Source organism: Syngnathoides biaculeatus, chromosome 3 (assembly GCF_019802595.1).
Source record: "Syngnathoides biaculeatus isolate LvHL_M chromosome 3, ASM1980259v1, whole genome shotgun sequence".
Lineage (NCBI taxonomy): Eukaryota > Metazoa > Chordata > Actinopteri > Syngnathiformes > Syngnathidae > Syngnathoides > Syngnathoides biaculeatus.
This window is the reverse complement of record NC_084642.1, coordinates 2,658,681-2,680,571: the sequence shown is the minus strand read 5'-3', so window position 1 is coordinate 2,680,571 and position 21,891 is coordinate 2,658,681. Positions and strand designations below refer to the sequence as shown.

Sequence of the window (21,891 nt, the reverse complement as noted above, 5' to 3'; positions counted from 1 at the left end):
TCAGAGACCTCCATCCATCCTTTTTCAAAAAAATTATAGATTACACAGCATTTTGGATTGCACCTTTGCTGGCTGATAGTAAGCAGAAATGAAACTTCATCCAAATATAGCTGTCTCAACATAAACACAGCATCTCAAAAATGATCCCACTTGAGGCTGAGGACGTGACAGTACCAGGACTCAAAGCACTGCTTGTTGAACTTTCACCATGGAGAGCTACAATCAGACAGGCAGAGGAGGTATTAAATCGAGAAAAATTACTATTTCAGATGGAACACAGCTAAATTTCGTAGATCGTGCCCACGGTTTCACAATGGAAGAAGCGGCAATAACGTGAGAAATGTATCTCAGCCATGCCTAGAACATATAAAATAATAACAATATCATACACATCAAGGACACAGTGGGGTAGCTGTAACTTGTTGGCCTCACAGTTCTGAGGTCCAGGATTCGATCCCAGCCCCGCCTGTGCGGAGTTTGCATGCTCTCTCCGTGCCTGCGTGGGTTTTCCATGTGCACTTCGATTTCCTCCCACATCTCAAAAACATGCAACCTTAGTTGGACACTCTAAAATTGCCCATAGGTGTGATTGTGAGTGTGGCTGTTTGTCTCGATGTGCCCTGCAATTGACTGGCGACCAGTTCAGGGTGTACCGCGCCTCCTGCCCGTTGACAGCTGAGATAGGCTCCAACACTCCCGTGACCCTTGTGAGGATAGGCGGCAATGAAAATGGAAGGATCGATCGATAATACACATCCTTATTCCTACACAAACGCACTAAAGACTATAAGGACGATCTTGGACGTCAAGAGGCATCGTTGCTGTCCAAATGACTTGTGTCAACCGTTGAGACCTTCAAGTTCCTCATAGGAGAGCTGAAACAGGAGACAAACATCAACTCCAAACTTAAAAGAGCCCAGTACGAGATGTACTTCCTTTGGGTCCAGAGGAAGCACGACCAGCCATGAGACACTTCGACACAGCGGTCATCAAATATGTACTGTGTACCTCCAACACAGTCTGATTTGGGGCTGCCACAAAAAAGGACGGATTCCGACTCCAATAGACAAAAGAATTGCCAGTACCACCCCACCCACCCTTGAGGAATTGGACTTTACTCAAACTAAGACAAGAGCAGGCATAATCCGCTCAGACCCTTCACATCCTGGTCACCAGCTCTTCCGACTCCTTCCCTCTGGTAGGCGCCACCGAGCAACGCAAACCAAAACTAGCAGACATTCCAACAGCTTATTCACTCTTGCAATTAAATTCCTGAACAGATAACGTAGAATTCAACTGCAATATTCTACCTTTAGTTTATTGTCACATTCTGCACACATTTCACATTTCATATTGTCAATTATTATATAATCACTGCAGTCGTCTCACCACGCTGAACGATCTGCACATCTGTTGTCGACCAATACCTGCCCCTCGTACCTGAGTGGCAGCCGCACCATTTGCACAATCGACTGAGGAGTATCTGCAACATTTGCACAATCGACATCGTCACAGATTACTGCACGACGAGTCGCTTTAAACTACATACATTCCGTCGTGGTGCCCTTTGCGCAATGGTCTCTGCACTGGACTATTGCTCTATTAGACACTCCAACTACTCTAAATTCTAGAAGATAATCAATAAAAATAAAAAAATAAAGCGTTCCATCATCGGCAGATTATTAGCAACCTTTCTTGCTCTGTGACTGTTACCACAATGTCTCAATTTACTGTCTGTCTGTTATGGTACTCTACATCTGCGTTGTACATCCGGCTCCAGCTGCTGGGGACAAGTTGTATGTTTTTGACATTCTTGGCGCATAAAGATAATTCTGAAATAATCATTTTGGCTATATCTCAGATAATAATGGAAAGAAATAAATCACAATAAAAAATACATTTATCTGTATAATATAAATACATGTCTGATATGATCATTTTAGCCATATCTCAGATAATAATGGAAAGAAAAAAAATCACAATAAAAAATACATATATCTGTATAATGTAAACACAGTGTAAATCGAAAATGAAACCTCTTCATTCTTGGATAAAAATATTTGTTTTGAAACTAGTTTAATTTTTCTTATTAATCTTAAATTACGAGCTAGTTTGGTTATAATTTTAACGGCATTTTACTTTTGAAAAATGCTGTCTGTAGTAGAAAAACGATGTCAAAACATCTGTCCAGCATGGCGCTTCTCAGTGGACCGCACCACCTGCCACTTAAGAGCAGGGAATATTCCACTCACGCCCGCGTATAAAAAAAAGCTCAAAATTCTAACGATTAAGAAACTTAAGTACATGTTTAAAATAACACACCTTTTAGAAACAATAATAAAAAGAAATTATAGCTACTAAAAGAGCCTGAAGTTTTCGCCGAGCAATTCCCCCCCCCATTGCAGTGGTATTGGGCCGAGCTGGGGCGATGACTGCCATTTTCACTCAGTTGACGGCTAGCAGCCGCAAATCCTCGAGCTGCTTTAACTTCACGATTTGAAAGTGTACAGCACAACACAACAACACATTTGCTGGCCAACGTTGAACACGGCACCCTGGTCTGAGCCAAAAGCAGTCAAATAAAGTGTGGCGTAAAAGACGGGTAAGTTGCTCATTTCAAGTTGAGAAAAGGCTTGTTGGGAGCTAGCTTAGCCTAGCCTAGCCGAGGTGAGCCCGCGGTGGGTGCGCGTGCGCGCGCACCTCTCAGCTGACTGTCAAACTTGCTCGTGCTTGGCCAAAGCTAAAGCTAAAGCTAACGCGACGGCAAGGCGACTGCGATGTACAGTAGCGCGTTTACGTCAAGTGGTTGCTGTGAACACATTTGCTCACTGTTATGAAGTTATGATTTGGTCACTATTTATATCCGAACGAAGGCCGCACGTGATGTCGCCTACTAACGCGGATGTGGTCACTCTTTTCAAAAGTGGAAACTTTATGGCACCCTGGCAGGATAACAGTGGGACATGCAGTTGAGGTTAGGACGCCTCCAAATAGTTTCTGATATCTCCTTCGGGATTAATGACGTATATGTCCCTAAACACAAGTTTCTGGTTCATTGTTGTGGAGTGAAATTGCCCTTTCATGCTGTCATGCTTATCATGAGTGTGTTGTGGGTGTGCTGGAGAGGTACACCCTGAACTGGTCGCCAGCCAATCACATCGCATGTGAAGCTCAAGTACTTCGGATAAACAATGCAGTTTTTTCCCGGTAAGCTTGGAAACCCACACAAGAAGGCAAGAACCTCGGAATTGTGAGACAGACGTGCGAACCACTCAATCACTTTGCTGCCTTATATGAATATTCTATACATTTGTGTTAATCCATTAATAATAATATGAAGGTTGTAAGGGGATGAAGTCACACATTATCATAACCATTAGGTAGTCATGTCGCTACGTTTCAGCTCCAAATTTGTGGACGTGGACGGCCTTTTGCAGGCAGTTTAACGAAGCTTTAGACCATCTAAATTTTTAGACTGTAATGTCACAAAGCTGTCAAGATCTTTTATCACCAAAGTTGCTTGGAAGTGAGACGTCTTGGCTTTCCGGCTTGAGTTGCTGTCCTTGCGACCTGGAAAAAAAAAATGGATGGATGGAATTCCCGTTTCTGAAAACGTTAAAAGTAGATGCACCTTTGACTCATTGTGTCTGTGTAAAGATCCCAGTTGACGTCCCACAACTTCGGACGTCTTTCATTTTGTTTACACACAAACCAACGGGGACTAACAGGCACCCAAATTCACAGCCTCCCCCACATCCATCTCGCTCCCCTTTGGCCGGAACTTGATTGTTGGTCGGCGGTGCAGCTAGTCTGGGGATTACTGGCTGCCTGCGTGGCTGCATTGAGTCCCCCTTTTCATTCCCGCTGCCCACTGGGCCTTATCGCCATCGATCTGACATGCTGTTTATCTGACGCTGCAGCCAGATCTGCTGGCCTAGGAGAAACGCTCACAAAGGCCACGGGTCATCAGCATTTTGATTGTGGCCATCACGCCCTCTGGCCCCCTGTCATCCCGCTAGCATCCCCGCTTCCTCCATCGGCCTTTCTGCAGTCTCCGGTGTCGTCCTCTGCCCGTGTTTCCCCGGCCTCATGTTCTGACCGTGGTCTTCATGTCTGGATCCAGTTGCTGTTTACCTCACAGCAAGCGGCGCGTTCCTTAACTTCTCTCGGGGCTCCTCCTTGTTTGTGTGTAGTGTGGCCGTCTGAGAGCCAGCATGGCGTCTTTTAAATTGGATTTCCTCCCGGAGATGATGGTGGATCATTGCTCTTTGAATTCTAGTCCTGTGTGAGTCGCCTTTCTCACTATTTTTTACACTTTTACTGCTGTAAGTGAGGTGCTTTGGTTGTTTTGTTGGCTATGGTGTTAAAACCAGAAGTTGTTGAAGACATTTCGCTTCACAACCAAGAAAAGAGAGGAAGACTTCTGATTTTAATCATGTAGCTAAACAAAGACCAAACCAGATCATGATCATCCACGAAAGTAGAATGGAGGCAAATGGACTCTTCTTGATTGTTAAAGAGGGTTCACCTTTCATTCCAAATAATTGTTCAGGTTTGGGTAAAAGAGTCCACGTGCCTTTATTCTAATTTATTGGACTACCTTGATCTGGTTTGGTCTTCGGTTTGTCACGTCGTTGCATTCAGTAGTCCTATGCGGAAGTTGAATGGAGGCAACTAGACTCTTCTTGGATGTTGATGACCTTTAATTCAAAAGGCTTCTTTAGTGTAGTACCAGATGTTCTGACTGGAAATGAACTGAAAATAAAATCCACAGCAAGAATTGACCTAACAAGATTTCTAGAAATCAGTTTAGATTCCCATCTAAAACTGATGATGCTTTTTGCATTAAATGAGAAATGTTTTGAGCAGTCAAGAAGAGTCCTGTTGTCTCTGTTAAATAACTAGCTCAATGATTTGCTATATATTTCATTCTCATTTAATTGCAACGAAGAACTTTTGGTCCAAGTTTTGTTTCACTAGCCTATTAAACAACGCCATGAAGTGAGAGTGACAGCAAATAAGCACACTTGAAAAAAAATGGTTGCAGTGGGGGACATTTTGAAAAACTGTTATCCTTGTTTTCATGTCCACTTTTCTAATAGTATTGGCTGCTGTTGTTGTGTCCATAGAAAAGGAATTAGTTAAGTTAGTTTCAATGAAAATTATTAGGTTTCACATTCAGAGCATGTCTTGATCAAATCATCCTTCATCAGGCTGAAAAGAAGATCACATGCTAACTGCTAACATGCTACACTGAAGCTGGAACACCCATTTACTTTTCATTATGATGTTTTGGGATCAAAAGTTAAATCTTGCTCATTTGCTGATTTGATACTCTAAATAAAAAAAAAGTCACCGTTACAACTGTTGCGCTGTCATTGAATAAGATGGCGCCAGATGACCAGATAAAAAGTCGTTCAGTACATGGTTACATGATCTTTGCAAACTGTTCCTCAAAGGTCCCAGCGCCATGAGTGATGTATTAAATGTAAGAATGAGCTGACTAAGCAGTTTAGTTGTTAGGAATGATTCTTTTTTTAACACTTTTACCTTCACGGCTGCGCTGAAGCATTACAGTGAGCAATTTTTAACCAAACAGTGCTACTAAAATGCATCCGACCTAATTGTTTTCACTTGATTACGTCCACAACGTTGACTTTAAATCTGCAGGCGACATAATTGGTCTTGAACTGTTCAGTGACTGTGAAAACCTTTTAAAAGCACTCTTCAAAAAATGTTTTATTATTATTATTATATAATTTTGTCTTTTTTGGTTTTAAAAAAAGAAATGTATTTTTTTCAATTTTCAATGCAATACTAAAGGGCATCAATGATCTGCAAATTTTGGATCTTCACAGTTCAGCCCACAAATAGCAGGAGTCAACTATAATGTGTAGTTCTTGATCTCTGCTTCCCAGGCTATACTGAGGCAAGGCACATATTTTACAGGAGAAAATCTCACAGCACACTCCCAAACAAAAATGTCACCCAAAAAAAAAATAATCATCATCACTTAATAGTGAAAATAAAAGATCTCTTCTCAATGAACTTTCAAGTTTAATTACTTAGTGTGAAATCTGGGCCTGGGTATTTGGGTACTTGTTGAACGCTGTTTTATAAATGGCAACAAATTCGTTATTTTTCCTCCCATCTAGTGGAAGATCATTTAAATTGTTCCTCATTTAATTGCCACTGTACAGTTGAACACTGTGCAAAACCACATTTATCTGAAGTCAAATCAGACTAAACCTCACGATTTAATTTGATCAAATGCCACAATAATGATAGAGGGAATTTCTTAGAGAGTTTTATATTATTTTCATGGAGGTCAAAAGTCTCCTTAGTATCGAGTAGCATTTCCTTTGGACTGCATTATCTGGGTCAACTGCGTCAAACACTGTGGATCACCTTCAACAAGCTTCTGACAGAACTCTGCTGGAATCCTGGCCCATTCCTCCTGACAGAACTGCCTGAAAATGAGTCAGGTTTGTCGGTTGCCTCGCTCGCGCACCCCTTTTCAGATCTGCCTTCAAATCTTCCATGGAATTCAGGTCAGGGCTTTTTGATGGCCATGGCAAGATATTGACTTCGTTATCCTCAAGCCACTTTTGAACCATTTTGGCACTATCCTTTGGGTCATTGTCCATTTCGAAGACCCATTTGCGCCCAATTTTTAGCTTCCTGGCTGGTGTCTTGAGTTGTTGCCTTAATATCTCTTTGTAATGTTCTTTCTTTGGCTCCACTTTAATTTCATCCGACCACAGGGAATGTCTCTGTAAGTTAAGATCTTTGTCCTGGTGTCTTTTTGCAAACTGTACCTTGGCTTTTTTATGTTTCTTTAAGAGCAACGGCTTCATTCTCAGTGAGTGGCCTTTCTGCCCATGTCGGTACAGGACTCGTTTCACTGTTGATAACGACACTTTCTTCCCAGCTTCATCCAGCATCTTCACAAGGTGTTTAGCTTTTGTTCTGGGGTTGATTTGCACACTTCAAAACACGTTCACCTCTGGGACACAGAGCCTGTCTCCTTCCTGAGCGGTATGCTGACTGAACATTCCCATGATGTTTATACTTGTGTATAGTTGTTTGAAAAGATGAACGTGGCTGCTTTAAGCATCTGGAAATTGCACCCAAGGATGAGCCAGACTTGTGGAGCTCCAAAATTCTTTCCCTGATTTCCTGGCCGATTTCTTTTGATTTTCCCAAGGCTTCAAACAATGAAATTGTGCGACCTTAAATACATCCCCAGGTGTGCTGTCAGGTAACTTATGAGGAGCTTCTAAAGCCATGACCTCATCATCTGGGCTTCCCCATGTTCTTTAAGAACATAGTACTTTTTGTGGATGTAAACTTTTCACCTTGAAGAAAATAATGTAAAATTCTGTAAGAAATTCTCTCTCATTATTGTGGCATTTCACGAAATTAAACAATTTTGGTGATCCTGACTGAACTGAAAGAGGAGAGGATTAGTCTGATTTGACTTCGGACGAACAAAAAATGAAACGTGTGTTTGCACACTGTATGTATACTTCTGGCGTCAACTGTACATGGTTGGCATAAAAAAGTAGATGAACAAAGGTATACATACTGTATATAAAACTATTTCTGACAGTCTTGTGTCTCTTTGCAGTGGCAAAAAGATGAACGGGTCCCTGGACCACCCCGACCAACCAGATGTGGATGCCATCAAGATGTTTGTGGGCCAGATCCCACGTTCCTGGTCAGAAGAGCAGCTGCGTGAGCTCTTCGAGCCGTACGGCGCTGTCTATGAAATCAACGTCCTCAGGGACCGCAGCCAGAACCCCCCACAGAGCAAAGGTCAGCCTGGCAAAGAGTGCCAACATTTTCACTCAAGGTCGACTTTCCTGGTGCACAAAAGATTTACACAGAAGTCTGGCCAAGAGAGGCTTCGGAATCTGATACCTTCCTACAAAGTGATCCGTTCTTGGCCAACACTGATAATTGGGGAAACAAGGACTGAAACCCCAAACACCAAAATAAATGATGATACCAATTATTTGTACAATTGGAATTATGGCAATGATTTTGTACTAACCTCTCTATGAAGCTTTGTTTTCATATCAGTTGGATTACAAGTATGTTTCTTGGAAATACAACATATACACAACTCATATATTGTAATGTCGGTGAGTGTAAATCCAATGCTTGATTTCCTAGTATCAATATTATTGATTGATTACCCTTTAAAATGATTCAAATTCATAGATTTTCGCTCGGAAGCTGAACTCGCGTAACACAGACTGATCCATATGGATTTTTCTGAGTGTAAATCAAAACATCGATATAATATAATATTAATTATGGCACTCGTTTATACCCATGGTGTAATTGAGTTGCCGTTTGTTGGAAGAAATGTGTGTGTGTGTGTTGTCTCACGACAGGATGCTGTTTCATCACGTACTACACTCGCAAGTCGGCCTTGGAGGCACAGAACGCTCTTCACAACATGAAGATTCTGCCAGGGGTGAGTGGCGCTCACCTTCTGGAGCCCACCGGTTCCCGTGCCAACAAGAATCCAGCCGCCCTTTTAATGCAGCTCACTCATCTCGACTTTCGCTGTTCGTACGCTGAACCCTTACAACGACTACTGTTCATTCGGTGCAAAATTTAAATTAAAAGGAAAACGTTGATGACTGACTTTAAAGAGAAGCTGAGTGGCAAAACTAAGCTTCACCCAGTATTTAGCAAGAAACTTGAAATATACACACTTAAATTGCTTCAGTGGCCCCCATAAAGTGCTCTGGTGGGCCACATCTGCCTCCCACGCCTTGAGTTTGACAACGGCGCTCTTGAGCGTGTTCACATAAGCACTGACATTGAATTTTTCCCTCCTCCAGATGCACCACCCCATTCAGATGAAGCCGGCTGACAGTGAGAAGAACAACGGTGAGGATTTTGGGGGAGGGGGGGAAATCATGATCTCATTTCAAACTCCGTTCGCCGCTATTTGTTCGTGACTGTCGTAAGTCTCAAATGAGCGTTCATGTTCTGTCCCATGCAGCGGTGGAGGACAGAAAGCTGTTCATCGGCATGATCTCCAAGAAGTGCAATGAGAACGACATGCGCTTGATGTTCTCCCCCTACGGGCAGATCGAGGAGTGTCGGATACTTCGAGGCCCCGATGGACTGAGCCGAGGTGACGACAATGTTCTCGCGCTCCGCGGATAAAACGTGCGACAGACATCACACATCATGGAACGTGGTTGCAACGCATGATGTCGCCACAGTGTTGTTGTAAGGCAGTGGGGACATACTGTCAAGGGGAGAAAAAAAAGGCTCACAATAATGAGATACAATTTCATAAAAAACTAGTATACAGGTAGACAGATTCTTCAAGGCAACCTCTTGCGCAAAGAAGCGGCTGTCAATGTGTCCAGTACTAGAACTCCTAATCAGAATCCGCTTTTATGTAACGACACACAAGGAATTTCTTCTGGCAGTCGGTGCTGCCCTGGTACGACATCATATTGAGTACGGGGAAGAAGAACAAAGAATAGTAAACATTCAATTAAAGGCAAACTCTTCCCTTTAAGAGTCACAGTTGTCCAAAGATAGTCTTCATGGCGTGGTGGAGCCTATCCTGGCTGTCTTCGGGCAGGGGCCAGGTTACAACCTGAAGTGGTTGGCATCTAATCGCAGGGCGGACAGAAACAAACAACTATTCGTGCTCACAATCACACTTAAGGGAAATTTAGAGTCTCCAGTTATTGCATGTTTTTGGGATGTGGGAGGAAACCCGAGTGCCCGGAGAAAAGCCACAGAGGCTTGGGGAGAACAAGCAAACTCCACATAGGAGGCCCCGGGATTTGAACCCCGGTCCTCAGAACTGTGAGGCAGACACTCTAACCAGTCGTTCACCGTGCCACCACGGTGAGATGTTTTTCATTAATCCTCCATGTATGAAAGGAGACAGTATCATATTACGCTTTGTTGTTGTCATATACTGTCATTTCATTGGAAATATTTGATGTTTTCAGTTGAATGGTGTTATTACTTTAATGAGCAAAAATGTTTTACAAATAAACGGAGGACAAAGGTTTTTTCAGGGGGAGGCGTTGCTATCGTTCAACTGCATGTTAGTATTATTTATTATATTATATATAGATTCTGTGTGTAGAATTTTAGACAACAACAAAATGAGCTGATGCTAAATAACTAGCATTAGCACGCGCCCATTTTCGGTCTGAAAACGCAAACTGCCATTCAGCTCACTCACATAATATGTACGTTTATTACACATGTAACCGTGTAATTACAATTACACGTAATTACAAAAAACACATACAGACACTAATCTGTTGTTTTTTGTAATATTTTTTATTGACACAATACCGCGTCTATCTGCAAAAAATGAAGTTTTGCTTCTACCTTTTTCTGAAGTCGGCTTAACCGAGTTATATAACCCCACCCCACCACCACCACCAGTCCTAATGTGCTTTTAATAGTCTTAAAGCCTGCAAAAATAAAATTTTGTTTTCAGAATCACATGACCCTAGTAAGGATAAGCGACGCGGAAGATGAATGAATGAATGTTTTAAGAATGGTTGCTAACCAAACTCTCATCACTTTCGGGAGTCGTGTTGTTTGTTGTCGTTCAACCGGAACGCTGTAACATTGGACCTCCTAAACGCCAATCAAATATTTTGTTCTTCTCACCAGTTTATAAGGCACAAAGTCAACCGCTACTAATACCCGAACTCTGGTGTTTACGTCTGTCCCGGTGTAAGTCCAATTCTGTTGTAGACACATGCGCGTTTATGTCTTTCAGGTTGTGCGTTTGTGACATTCACAGCCCGACAGATGGCCCAGGCTGCCATCAAGTCCATGCACCAGTCCCAGACCATGGAGGTGAACTGCCAACACACACATGCACACACACACTGTAGTACCTGGACTTACAAGTGTCCTGACTTATCAGTTTTTCCAAGTCTTTGCTTGGTTAAATTCCTTCTTTGTACTGCAAGCTAAATTTGGAGTTCAGATAGCGTTTGAGTGAAGTGAAAAAAAAAGAACTATTAAGGTACTGTGATGTTCTCCCATTTGGGAAAAGAGAGCCAGATTGTCAGATTCCAATGCCCAAACAAACCGAGAGTGAAACGCACAAATACAAAATGAAAACACTGGCAAGGAGCTGCTGCACCACAGTCCTACAACCCAGCTGCAGCTCTTGATGACGGATGTACAGAAATTCCACTTTGTACAAGGAAATTATTCCCTCATTCTGTTTATTTACAAGGCCGTGCCGTGCTGTTTTTCCTCAGTCACTTCCACTTTCGAAGATTTTCGTCAAATACAATTTTCAACATGGAATTTTCATTTTCAACCACCTGGAATCAACTCAGGTTATCAGAGAGAGAAATGCCAACAGATTGTGAGCCCGACATATTTAGGCACCATAGTGTCAGAGTTTGTACATGTGGTAGTTGAAAAAAAAAAAAAGAAAAGTAGGTGTAAGTGTGTGTCGTGATTGTGAGAAAAGATGACGGCGTTCATGGAGTGAATTGTGAGGTTAGTATATATATGTAAAAAAACAAACAAAAAAAACCCACTGATGTTCACCTGCGAGGGGTCGGCATCAAACACATTTCGTAGTTGCATATATGGGGATCACTTAGTTAGCAATTAAAAGCCTTTTTTCGTTTTATTAGTGTTTCAAAAGCAAAAAATATTAGTGTCACAATGTCATTGTTCTTGAAATTTATTTTCACAAAAAGCTACATTTCTCCATTTTTTTTTTTTTTTTTTAGTTTGAAACCAGTGTTTTGGGTGAAACCACCCCGTGTCCACCTGCTTATTGCTAATGAACCAAAACAAATTGCAATCTTTTTCCCGTGATCCAATTTCCGATTTGCTGTACAAGTAAATTGATTTTAGGCTCAGCCGCAGAACGAATTCAAGTGCAAAGTCAAGATCCTGCCTTATTTCACTCTGGATCTGTGAGACAGCCCGTCCTTGTGTTGCGTTTTAGGGCTGCTCGTCGCCCATCGTGGTGAAGTTTGCCGACACCCAAAAGGACAAGGAGCAGAAGCGCATGGCACTGCAGCTGCAGCAGCAGATGCAGCAGCTCAGCGCTGCGTCCATGTGGGGAAACCTGACCGGACTGGGAAGTCTGGGGCCGCAGTACCTTGCGGTAAGTGAGAGGTCTCATCGGAGACTTTGCGAGTCGACCGACTGTCGCTGACCCCGTTTGCCGTGTGCAGATTTACTTACAGCTGCTGCAACAGTCAGCCTCGACGGGGAACGCGCTCAGCAACCTGCACCCCGCTTCAGGTACGCGCACACCAGCCTGCAAGTGAGTTTGTGTGAAAGGCTTCAGCTTTTACGTAAATTTCAGTTGTGCTTTTCCATCGCTGATCCGCCAAAATTGTGGGAACGCTTCGTGGAATGAGCTACACAAGCGCCGTCAGAGATCTGATAGTATCTCTGATGATGGAAACTGCAATTGGCTACCCCTAATCTCTATCAGAACAGCAACATGGCACAATGGCAGCTGTAGCGGACTGTGTGAAAGAGGCCGCGTTTCACTCTTAAAATGGAGAAAGTGGCATGAACGTTTGCCGATGCTCTTGAGGGGGGAAAAAAAAAAAAGTTACAATAATGTAAATGAATGTGTATGTGAAATACAGGTGTGTACTGTACTTCACATTAATAGTAAAATAAGGAATTCTCATCCAAAAAATACCATTTATAATTCATATAATTCTACATAACTAACTGCCATCTTTTCATAAAATTTAAATTGTTTTTAATGTATGTGTGAAATTTATTTTCACGGTTGTTTTGTTTTATTTTATTAATAAAGTCAGTCATTTTTCTTGCGTGACTTATAGTTTAAATGTGATTAATTAATAATGTTAAATAAAATAATTGAAGTTTTAAAGGTGTGTTTGATAAAGTTTGTTTTATTTATAGCAAATGAATAAACCAATTTAATGAAATGAATGAATAAAATTGACTTTGCAATTAATTAATTCAATTAATATGTCATTTAATCAATTATACGTAAAAACGACAATTTCATACAACAGGTATCACAGGACACATGAGAGCTTCAAAACACGCTCATTTTTTCCCACATATTTTATTGAAAGTCATGCAGTTTAAGTCTGATAATAATAATAGTGTAAAGGGTGTGATTGATGATGTGTGTGTGTGTGTGTGTGTGTGTGTGTGTGTTGTGTGTGTGTGTGTTTGTTTGTTTGTTTGTTTGTTTTAGGTCTTAATGCCATGCAGAACCTGGCTGCCTTGGCAGCCGCGACCGCCAGCCAGGCCTCAGCCACCGGCTCCAGTGCCATGACTACATCAAGTAGTCCACTAAGTGCACTAACCAGCTCAGGTACAATTTTGGATGCGTGACTCTTTGAAGTATACATGTGCGTCAGACGAAAAGGGGGCGGGTTGCAGATTTCAATACACTTTAGTAGATAGATTCGATGGACAACCGAAGCTCCCGGAAGACTGGACGACGACAGCCAAGGTGATCAGAGAGACAGGCAGGAGAGTACTTGGTGTGTCATCTGGTAGGAAAGGGGAGAAGGAGACTTGGTGGTGGAACCCCAAAATAGAGGGAGTCATACAAGGAAAGAGATTAGCGAAGAAGAAGTGGGATACTGAGAGGACTGAGGAGAGGCGAAAGGAGTACATCGAGATGCGACGTAGGGCAAAGGTAGAGGTGGCGAAGGCTAAAGAAGAGGCACACGAAGACATGTACACCAGGTTGGACACGAAAGAAGGAGAAAAGGATCTCTACAGGTTGGCCAGACAGAGGGATAGAGATGGGAAGGATGTGCAGCAGGTAAGGGTGATTAAGGATAGAGATGGAAATGTGTTGACTGGTGCCGGTAGTGTACTAAATAGATGGAAAGAATACTTTGAGAAGTTGATGAATGAAGAAAATGAGAGAGAAGGAAGAGTTGAAGAGGCAAGAGTGAAGGACCAGGAAGTGGAAATGATTACTAAGGGGGAAGTCAGAAAGGCACTACAAAGGATGAAAAATGGAAAGGCAGTTGGTCCTGATGACATACCGGTAGAGGTATGGAAGCAATTTGGAGAGATGGCTGTGGACTTTTTGACCAACTTATTCAACAGAATACTAGCGGGCGAAAAGATGCCTGAAGAATGGAGGAAAAGTGTTCTAGTTCCCATTTTTAAGAACAAAGGGGATGTTCAGAGCTGTGGGAACTATAGAGGAATAAAGTTGATGAGCCACACAATGAAGTTATGGGAAAGAGTAGTGGAGGCTAGACTCAGGACAGAAGTAAGTATCTGCGAGCAACAGTATGGTTTCATGCCTAGAAAGAGTACCACAGATGCATTATTTGCCTTGAGGATGCTCGTGGAAAAGTACAGAGAAGGTCAGAAGGAGCTACATTGTGTCTTTGTGGATCTAGAGAAAGCCTATGACAGAGTACCAAGAGAGGAACTGTGGTACTGCATGCGTAAGTCTGGTGTGGCAGAGAAGTATGTTAAAATAGTACAGGACATGTATGATGGCAGCAGAACAATGGTGAGGTGTGCCTTAGGTGTGACAGAGGAATTTAAGGTGGAGGTGGGACTGCATCAGGGATCAGCTCTGAGCCCCTTCCTGTTTGCAGTGGTAATGGATAGGCTGACAGATGAGGTTAGACTGGAATCCCCTTGGACCATGATGTTCACAGATGATATTGTCATATGCAGTGAAAGCAGGGAGCATGCAGAGGAACAATTGGAAAGATGGAGACATGCACTGGAAAGGAGAGGAATGAAGATTAGCCGAAGTAAAACAGAATATATGTGCGTGAATGAGAAAAGTGGAGGGGGAAGAGTGAGGCTACAGGGAGAAGAGATAGCGAGGGTGGACGACTTCAAATACTTGGGGTCAACAATACAGAGCAATGGAGAGTGTGGTCAGGAAGTGAAGAAACGGGTCCAAGCAGGTTGGAACAGCTGGCGAAAGGTGTCTGGTGTGTTATGTGACAGAAGAGTCTCTGCTAGGATGAAGGGCAAAGTTTACAAAACAGTGGTGAGGCCGGCCATGATGTACGGATTAGAGACGGTGGCACTGAAGAAACAACAGGAAGCTGAACTGGAGGTGGCAGAAATGAAGATGTTGAGGTTCTCGCTCGGAGTGACCAGGTTGGATAGGATTAGAAATGAGCTCATTAGAGGGACAGCCAAAGCTGGATGTTTTGGAGACAAGATTCGAGAGAGCAGACTTCGATGGTTTGGACATGTTCAGAGGCGAGAGAGTGAGTATATTGGTAGAAGGATGCTGAGGATGGCGCTCCCAGGCAAAAGAGCGAGAGGAAGACCAAAGAGAAGGTTTATGGATGTGGTGAGGGAAGACATGAGGGCAGTTGGGGTTCGAGAGGAAGATGCAGGAGACAGGCTAAGATGGCAAAAGATGACACGCTGTGGCGACCCCTAACGGGACAAGCCGAAAGGAAAAGAAGAAGAAGATTTGAATGGCGGCTCACATCACTAATAGCTGCAGAGAAGCTCCTGAAGCCTAAACTAACAGGTTAGTGCGAGGTTGCAGGGGAGTAAGGTTGCGGGGGGGGGGGGGGTGCTAGCCGGTACATGAGTAATACCTTGTTAATTACACACCTCATGTCTCATATGGGATGTTCTTCCTCGGATGTTGTGGTTTCTTAAAAAAAATGCACCCCCCCCTTCATCTAGATTTATAAACCTGTGACAAAGAGAAAGCAGATTGCGAGTGTCTTGTCTTCCAAATGTGCAGGTGCAGCCAGTGAATAGCTAACAGAATTGAAAATATATTATATACACCAACTACTTATTTGTACTCATTTCCTCTTTTTGTGGCCAGACGTTTCGTCTTTTGACAATCCTGCCAGAAGATGCAACACAGGGTCCACTGGCGTCTGTTAGTCATAAGAGTTCTGTTGAAGCTTGGACTTCACAAATGAGATGGGCAAGACCCCCTTCCGTGGTTACACGTTGAAAAAGTCACTTGACGAATATATGAGTCCGTGGCAGTAAACGCTTAGATTCCAGTTGATGAAATTCAATGTCCACGGCAGTGAGTTAAGAATCAGGCACTCAAATGGTTGATATTCACAAGGGGGTGGGGGGTTTATTTCCAATAAAGGATTCAATATTTTCATTTAGTCTTTCTTTTCATCATTTTCATCTAAGGATTTATCTCAAGTAGGCTTGACTATTGTAACGGTCTTCTGACTGGGCTCCCCAAAAAGCGCTCATTCAGAATGCTGCAGCTCGGGTTCTGACCACAACAAAGAAGTCAGAATATAGAACTCCCAATTCTCAAGTCCTTGCAATGGCTTCGAGTCATCTTTAGAATACATTTTAAAGTTCTGCTTCTGGTCTACAAATCACTAAATGGTTTAACGCCCTGAATACATGAAAAATACTTACGGAATACAAACTCGTTAGATGTCTGAGATCGCCTGACTCAGGTCAAATAGTGGAGCGCTGAGTCCAAGGCAAACACGGTGAAGCAGAATTTAACAAATGGACTCAATTGCCAACAGAGGTGATGCCAGCCCAAGTGGGAACCTTTTTAAATCCAGATTAAAAATGCTTCTTTGTTCTCATGTGTTTTAGAGTACTTCCGCTTTTAATATTTCTTGCACTGTACACTATTTTTAATTGTACTTTTATTTTTAATTATATATATATATATATTTTTTTTTTTTTTTTGTCAGTTTTATATTTTTCCCCCTGTTTTAAAATGGTTTTATTTCTTTGTATTCAAATGCTTTTGATCACGTAAACTTAGTGAAGTTACCTTGCGCGTGAAATGCGCTATACAAATAAATTTGTTTTCCTTTGCTAAAATATTCTTTTTGCTTCAGGTTCCTCCCCCACCTCCAGCAGCACGTCGTCCGTCAACCCCATCGCGTCTCTGGGAACGCTGCAGTCTCTGGCCGCTGGCACCGGAGCCGGCCTCAACATGGGCTCGCTCGCAGGTACTGCATCCCATCATGCATCTGGATGATCTACACAATATCAATTAATAATGTACGGAGACTGGTTAAGGTAGTGTGGATAAAGGGGAAAACAGATTTTTGGGCAATGTTTTTTGTATAGTCACTCTATGTTGGGGATTTTGTGTTATCGCGTGCGGGTCTGGAAATGTCCGGGGGTTCACTTTATGATTGACGAGTTTACCTGGCCCTTTGTGTGGAGCAGGAATGGCGGCTCTGAACGGCGGCCTGGGCTCCGGAGGACTGTCCAACGGCTCTGGCAGCACCATGGAAGCGCTGAGTCAGGCGTACTCTGGAATGCAGCAGTACGCCACCGCCGCCGCGCTGCCGGGCCTCTACAACCAGAGCCTGCTCTCACAACAGAGCGTTTCGGCTGCGGGGAGCCAAAAGGAAGGTGAGCGCTGCGCTTGTGAAAGTAGGCCACGCTTTGATGTTCCTTTTCGATGACAAACCTCGCAGACATGACTTTTGCAGAAAAAAAATATTGAAATTGTTTCTCATGTCATATCTGGTGGTCCCCACAGCCCATTTTTTAGTGTTGGACGCATCAAAAGCTGTTTCCTCTGCAGGTCCAGAAGGCGCCAACTTGTTCATATACCACCTCCCCCAAGAGTTTGGCGACCAAGACCTGCTCCAGATGTTCATGCCCTTTGGCAATGTCATCTCGGCCAAGGTCTTCATTGACAAGCAGACCAACCTCAGCAAGTGTTTTGGTCAGTTCGCATCGGCGTACGTGCAAACATTCAACATGAAAATATAATACATTGGACATTTCATGTGGCGACATGGTGGAGCAGCTGCTAAAAGCGTTGGCCTCACAGTTCTGAGGTCCCGCGTTCAATCCCCGACCCGCCTCTGTGGAGTTTGCATGTTCTCCCTGTGCCTGCGTTGCCCCAAGGTGTGATTCTGAGTGCAACTCTTGTTTGTCTCCATGTGCCCTGCGATTGGCTGGCCACCAGTTCAGGGATTACCCCGCCTCCTGCCCGTTGACAGCTGGGATAGGCTCCAGCACTCCCTGCGACCCTCGTGAGGATAAGCAGAGAAGAAAATGGATGGATGGATGGATGGATGGACATTTCATGTCATGTAAATGTATCATTACAGGTGTAGCTTCATTAGATGTTGGGTGATTATTATGTAACAACAACATATTACAACATATACAGTATGATGTACATATGCTACATTATTAATGTATACATTACATTCCAATTATTATGCAAATGTTTTTTCTCAGATTTTCCCAAATAGTCGATGGCAGTCAACATTATTTTCAAATCTTCGACTGTTAAGCGCATAAGTCAATTTTTTTTCAGTAAAACCTTATTTTTTTTAATTCAAATGCGCTTTTCCAATTGTGCACAACACTTGTTAAATATGCTGCATTAGGTCATCCTTAATGAAATCAAAAGCATTTGAAAATCATTTTCAACTTATTTTCCATTTATAACACTACAAAGACTGTATTTAAAGTTATTGTTTTGTTTTATTTGTTTTTGCAAATATTCTTTCATTTTAATCTGATGCTTGCCTCCCCCATTTCCCTTCACTTTTGCAATGTTTAGAACATTGCATAAATGATTAGGTTAATTGGAAACAGGTGAGTGTCACGATTGGGCTCAGTTGTTCACAAGCGAGGGTGGGGCGATCTTCGGCGCTTTGTCAACAAATGCGTGAGCAAGTAGTCCAACAGTTAGAGCGTTTCTGAAGGTAAAAGGAATTTGAGGATTTTATCATCTGCACCCGATAATATCATCAAAAGATTCCGGGACTTTGGAGAAATCGAACCCAAGACCTTCAATCCCTCAGCCGGCACTGTGTTAAATAATATTGTGTAAAGGATACATCTCAGAAAACAGTTTGCGGCTACATTTACAAATGCAAGTTTAAAAGACTACCATGCAAATCGAAAGCCATCTATCGACAGTGGCCAGAAACACCGCTGGCCGGTTTCTCTGGGCGCGAGCTCATCTCAAGTCAAAGTGGGAAAAGTCTGACGAGTCCGCATTTCTAATACTTTTTTGCAATGATGGACCATCTGGATTGTTGTCATTCTCTTTTTTTCAAGCAATGTACAGCTTCAAGTCTGGTTGTTAAGTGAGTGGCGACCCCTGTTTCCGCACACTGGTCATTTCTCAAATTTGGGCTCGCGAGTCGAAAGAAAAAAAACTGGTTCTATCGATGGCTCGTATCCTGTAACGCTCGTAAGTCGGGTCATTCGTATCTTGAGATATTTGCAAAAACAAAACACAAAAGTTGATCAGTTTGAATGTTAGATATCATGTCTTTGTAGTGTAATCAATCAAGCGTACTGTAGGTTGAAAAGATTCAAATGGATTCAAAAGATTCAAATCATTCCATTCTGCTGTCCATCCATTTTCCGGGCCACTTATCCTCTCACGGGTCGTTGATTCATATTTTATCCAAAGTCCTAACTTCATTGGCATTTGGGGTAAAAGGTAAACAAGTATTGATCCAAGTTTCAGCATGGTTCACAATCCCCATCAGTAACCATCCATCCACGTGTGCCCTCAGGCTTCGTGAGTTACGACAACCCGGTGTCGTCGCAGGCCGCCATCCAGTCCATGAACGGGTTCCAGATCGGCATGAAGCGGCTCAAGGTGCAGCTAAAGCGCTCCAAGAACGACAGCAAGCCGTACTGAACGCGCGGCGGCGGCGGTGCCGACGCCCGCCTCCCGCTCGCTCGCTTAGCGTAGGAGCTGCGCCGGTAAGTGGGGTCGTAAAACTGCGGGTGGGGGGCGCCGCACGCCGGCCCCGTGCTCCCGGACGGACTGGATTCTTCCCGTGTACTCTATTGTGGTTCATGCACTTTGTTTTACCTCTAGCGAGAGCGACAAACTGCTGTGTTTTCTTTTTTTGTTTGCTGTGCTGACTTTGATACCTTGATTGTTACCACGTGTTGCACTTTGACAGCTTGGTGCCCAATTTGTTTTTGTTTTGTTTTTTTTCCCCGGGTAAACGTGCCACATTTTCCTTCACTTTTCTCCACTGGGACAAACATTGAAGTCCGGCCAACATTTTGTTCTCCGTGGCTGTCTTGGGAATCCTTTCCTATCCACCGTACCGTGATTTCGGCCATTTTGTAGTGTTGTTGACAAACGTTATCCCATATTTGCTCCCGGCGATGCATTTTTGAAAAGTAGTGACCTACCGGCGGTCACGAGAAAAGCAATACGCCGATATGGGGAAAAAGATTTCGTGTTTGATTTCAAGACGGGAAAAGTTGACGAGTCGTCGGTACGAAAATGTCTTTAACTCATTCACTGCCAGCTGTTTTCGAAGCATACTTTTATGAGCATATAGCCAGCTATTTGGGCGCTTTCTGAAAGCGTAAAATCTTTATTCACTATTAAAGCGAGTCCGTTTGTAGTTTTTCCATTCTTTAGGAATAAGTAGTAGAACACGTGCCGGTTTCACTCCAAAACACAGGTTTCTCGTCAAAACGTAGAGAAAATCCGCATGATGTTTGTGACACCTCAAACTATTAAACATAAGAGCGAGAAGGGGTTTTGATATCAAAGTAATCATTTATTTACAGTATAAAACTAAGAAACATGCCACGACTGTTTCTGATTCAGTCCAAGTTCAGAGTTTCTATGTAGTGTTCACAATTTTCACTCTCTGGACTTCTATCTTTTCTCACGTTGGCTGCACGCACTTTTTAAGATGTACCGTGACACATAAGCTGTATATATAATGCACACACTGTGAGGTGCCTAAACTTGTCCAGGTTTCTCGCCCTCAAAATCAACGCGGAATGACGAGGTTCATCTTTATCGTCGACTCAAAAACCGCGCCGTTTCTCAAACCCAAAGTCCAAACTGCTGGCATCCGCTCGACGTTGCAGTTATGCAGCAGTCTGAATTTGACAAACAAGCTGGGCGAGACCCTCCTTCACACCTACCCATTGGAAAAACGTAGATGAGATAAACAAATGTTGGAATTCCACTTGACAAATGTTAAACTCCGCAGTAGTGAATGAGTTAAGTGCAGCAGTACTAACGGCAGTATTTGTGAGCTGCCCACGGGCAACTCTCCAATCTTACTCGCTAACTCCCACGTCACCCACTAGTCCAGGCCTCGCCTTTTCAAGGCTCGCACGCTCAAAGTCACAGATGCTACAGTGCGGAACGTGAAGATTGCGACCCCAAGTGGGCAAAAATAATACCTGCACCTCATGTGCACATTTGTCAATGCATTAGATGTTGGGGTTCCCTCCTCCCTGATCAGGACTGCGTCACGTTGGTGTGGTATTGTTGCGTGTTGCGAGTCGTGAATCTTTGCTTTTCGAATCATTTATCATTCCCGACTCCCGGATAATCACCAAGTGGTTTCGTGTGTGGACGTTTTAGTGAAATGTATAGTCCGCTATATAAAAATCGCTTTTATCGATTTATTAGGGGGTGGGAAATGAGTGAATGATTCCCAGCAGAGCGCGACAAACCTTAATGGGGTATATACACACCACTGTTTTTGTAACCGATCATTAGGTGATGACCACCAAATAAACACCCATAAGATGTAGTACCAAGACTGACCTGCGAGAGGCAATGTGTTGCCACAGAGCGTCTAAACAACTGAAAAAGGCAAAGAAGAAAAAAAACAACATTTATAATTGGAGGGCCCTCGTTTTCCCGCCATATCGAGTATGAAAATGACTTTTGACACACGCCACACCGCAGGATCATTACATAGGATTATCTGAAGAGGCCATTGCTGAGTCGGCCTTTACTAATTAATCGGAACAGAGGAATCGGGATAAAAATCGCCCCACGTGTCAATCCCGCTTAAACGATTGTTGGCCTGACCGTTTTCCCAAGCACGCCACATCACAGGATAATCAATCTGTAGCACACTTTAGAGATTTTGCTGAGGAATCAGGTTCGAAATTGTCCCAAAT

The 21,891-nt window shown here is 43.1% G+C and overlaps 1 protein-coding gene across 2 annotated transcripts; it reads left to right on the top strand.

The window, feature by feature from the left end:
• Positions 1–2,395: 2,395 nt before the first annotated feature.
• On the top strand, positions 2,396–20,457 carry celf1 (cugbp, Elav-like family member 1). Of its 2 annotated transcripts, none has more exons than XM_061813595.1 (13): positions 2,396–2,602; positions 7,631–7,818; positions 8,403–8,485; positions 8,859–8,907; positions 9,023–9,157; positions 10,790–10,869; positions 11,990–12,151; positions 12,222–12,291; positions 13,238–13,357; positions 16,839–16,952; positions 17,176–17,364; positions 17,495–17,683; positions 19,506–20,457. In XM_061813595.1, the coding sequence occupies exons 2-13, from the start codon at positions 7,641–7,643 to the stop codon at positions 19,631–19,633; spliced, it is 1,497 nt and encodes a 498-aa protein (XP_061669579.1). In that variant the 5' UTR covers positions 2,396–2,602; positions 7,631–7,640; the 3' UTR covers positions 19,634–20,457. The 2 variants fall into 2 exon arrangements, with proteins under 2 accessions (XP_061669579.1, XP_061669580.1); XM_061813596.1 differs by having other exon boundaries at positions 2,400–2,602; positions 17,540–17,683.
• Positions 20,458–21,891: the final 1,434 nt, after the last annotated feature.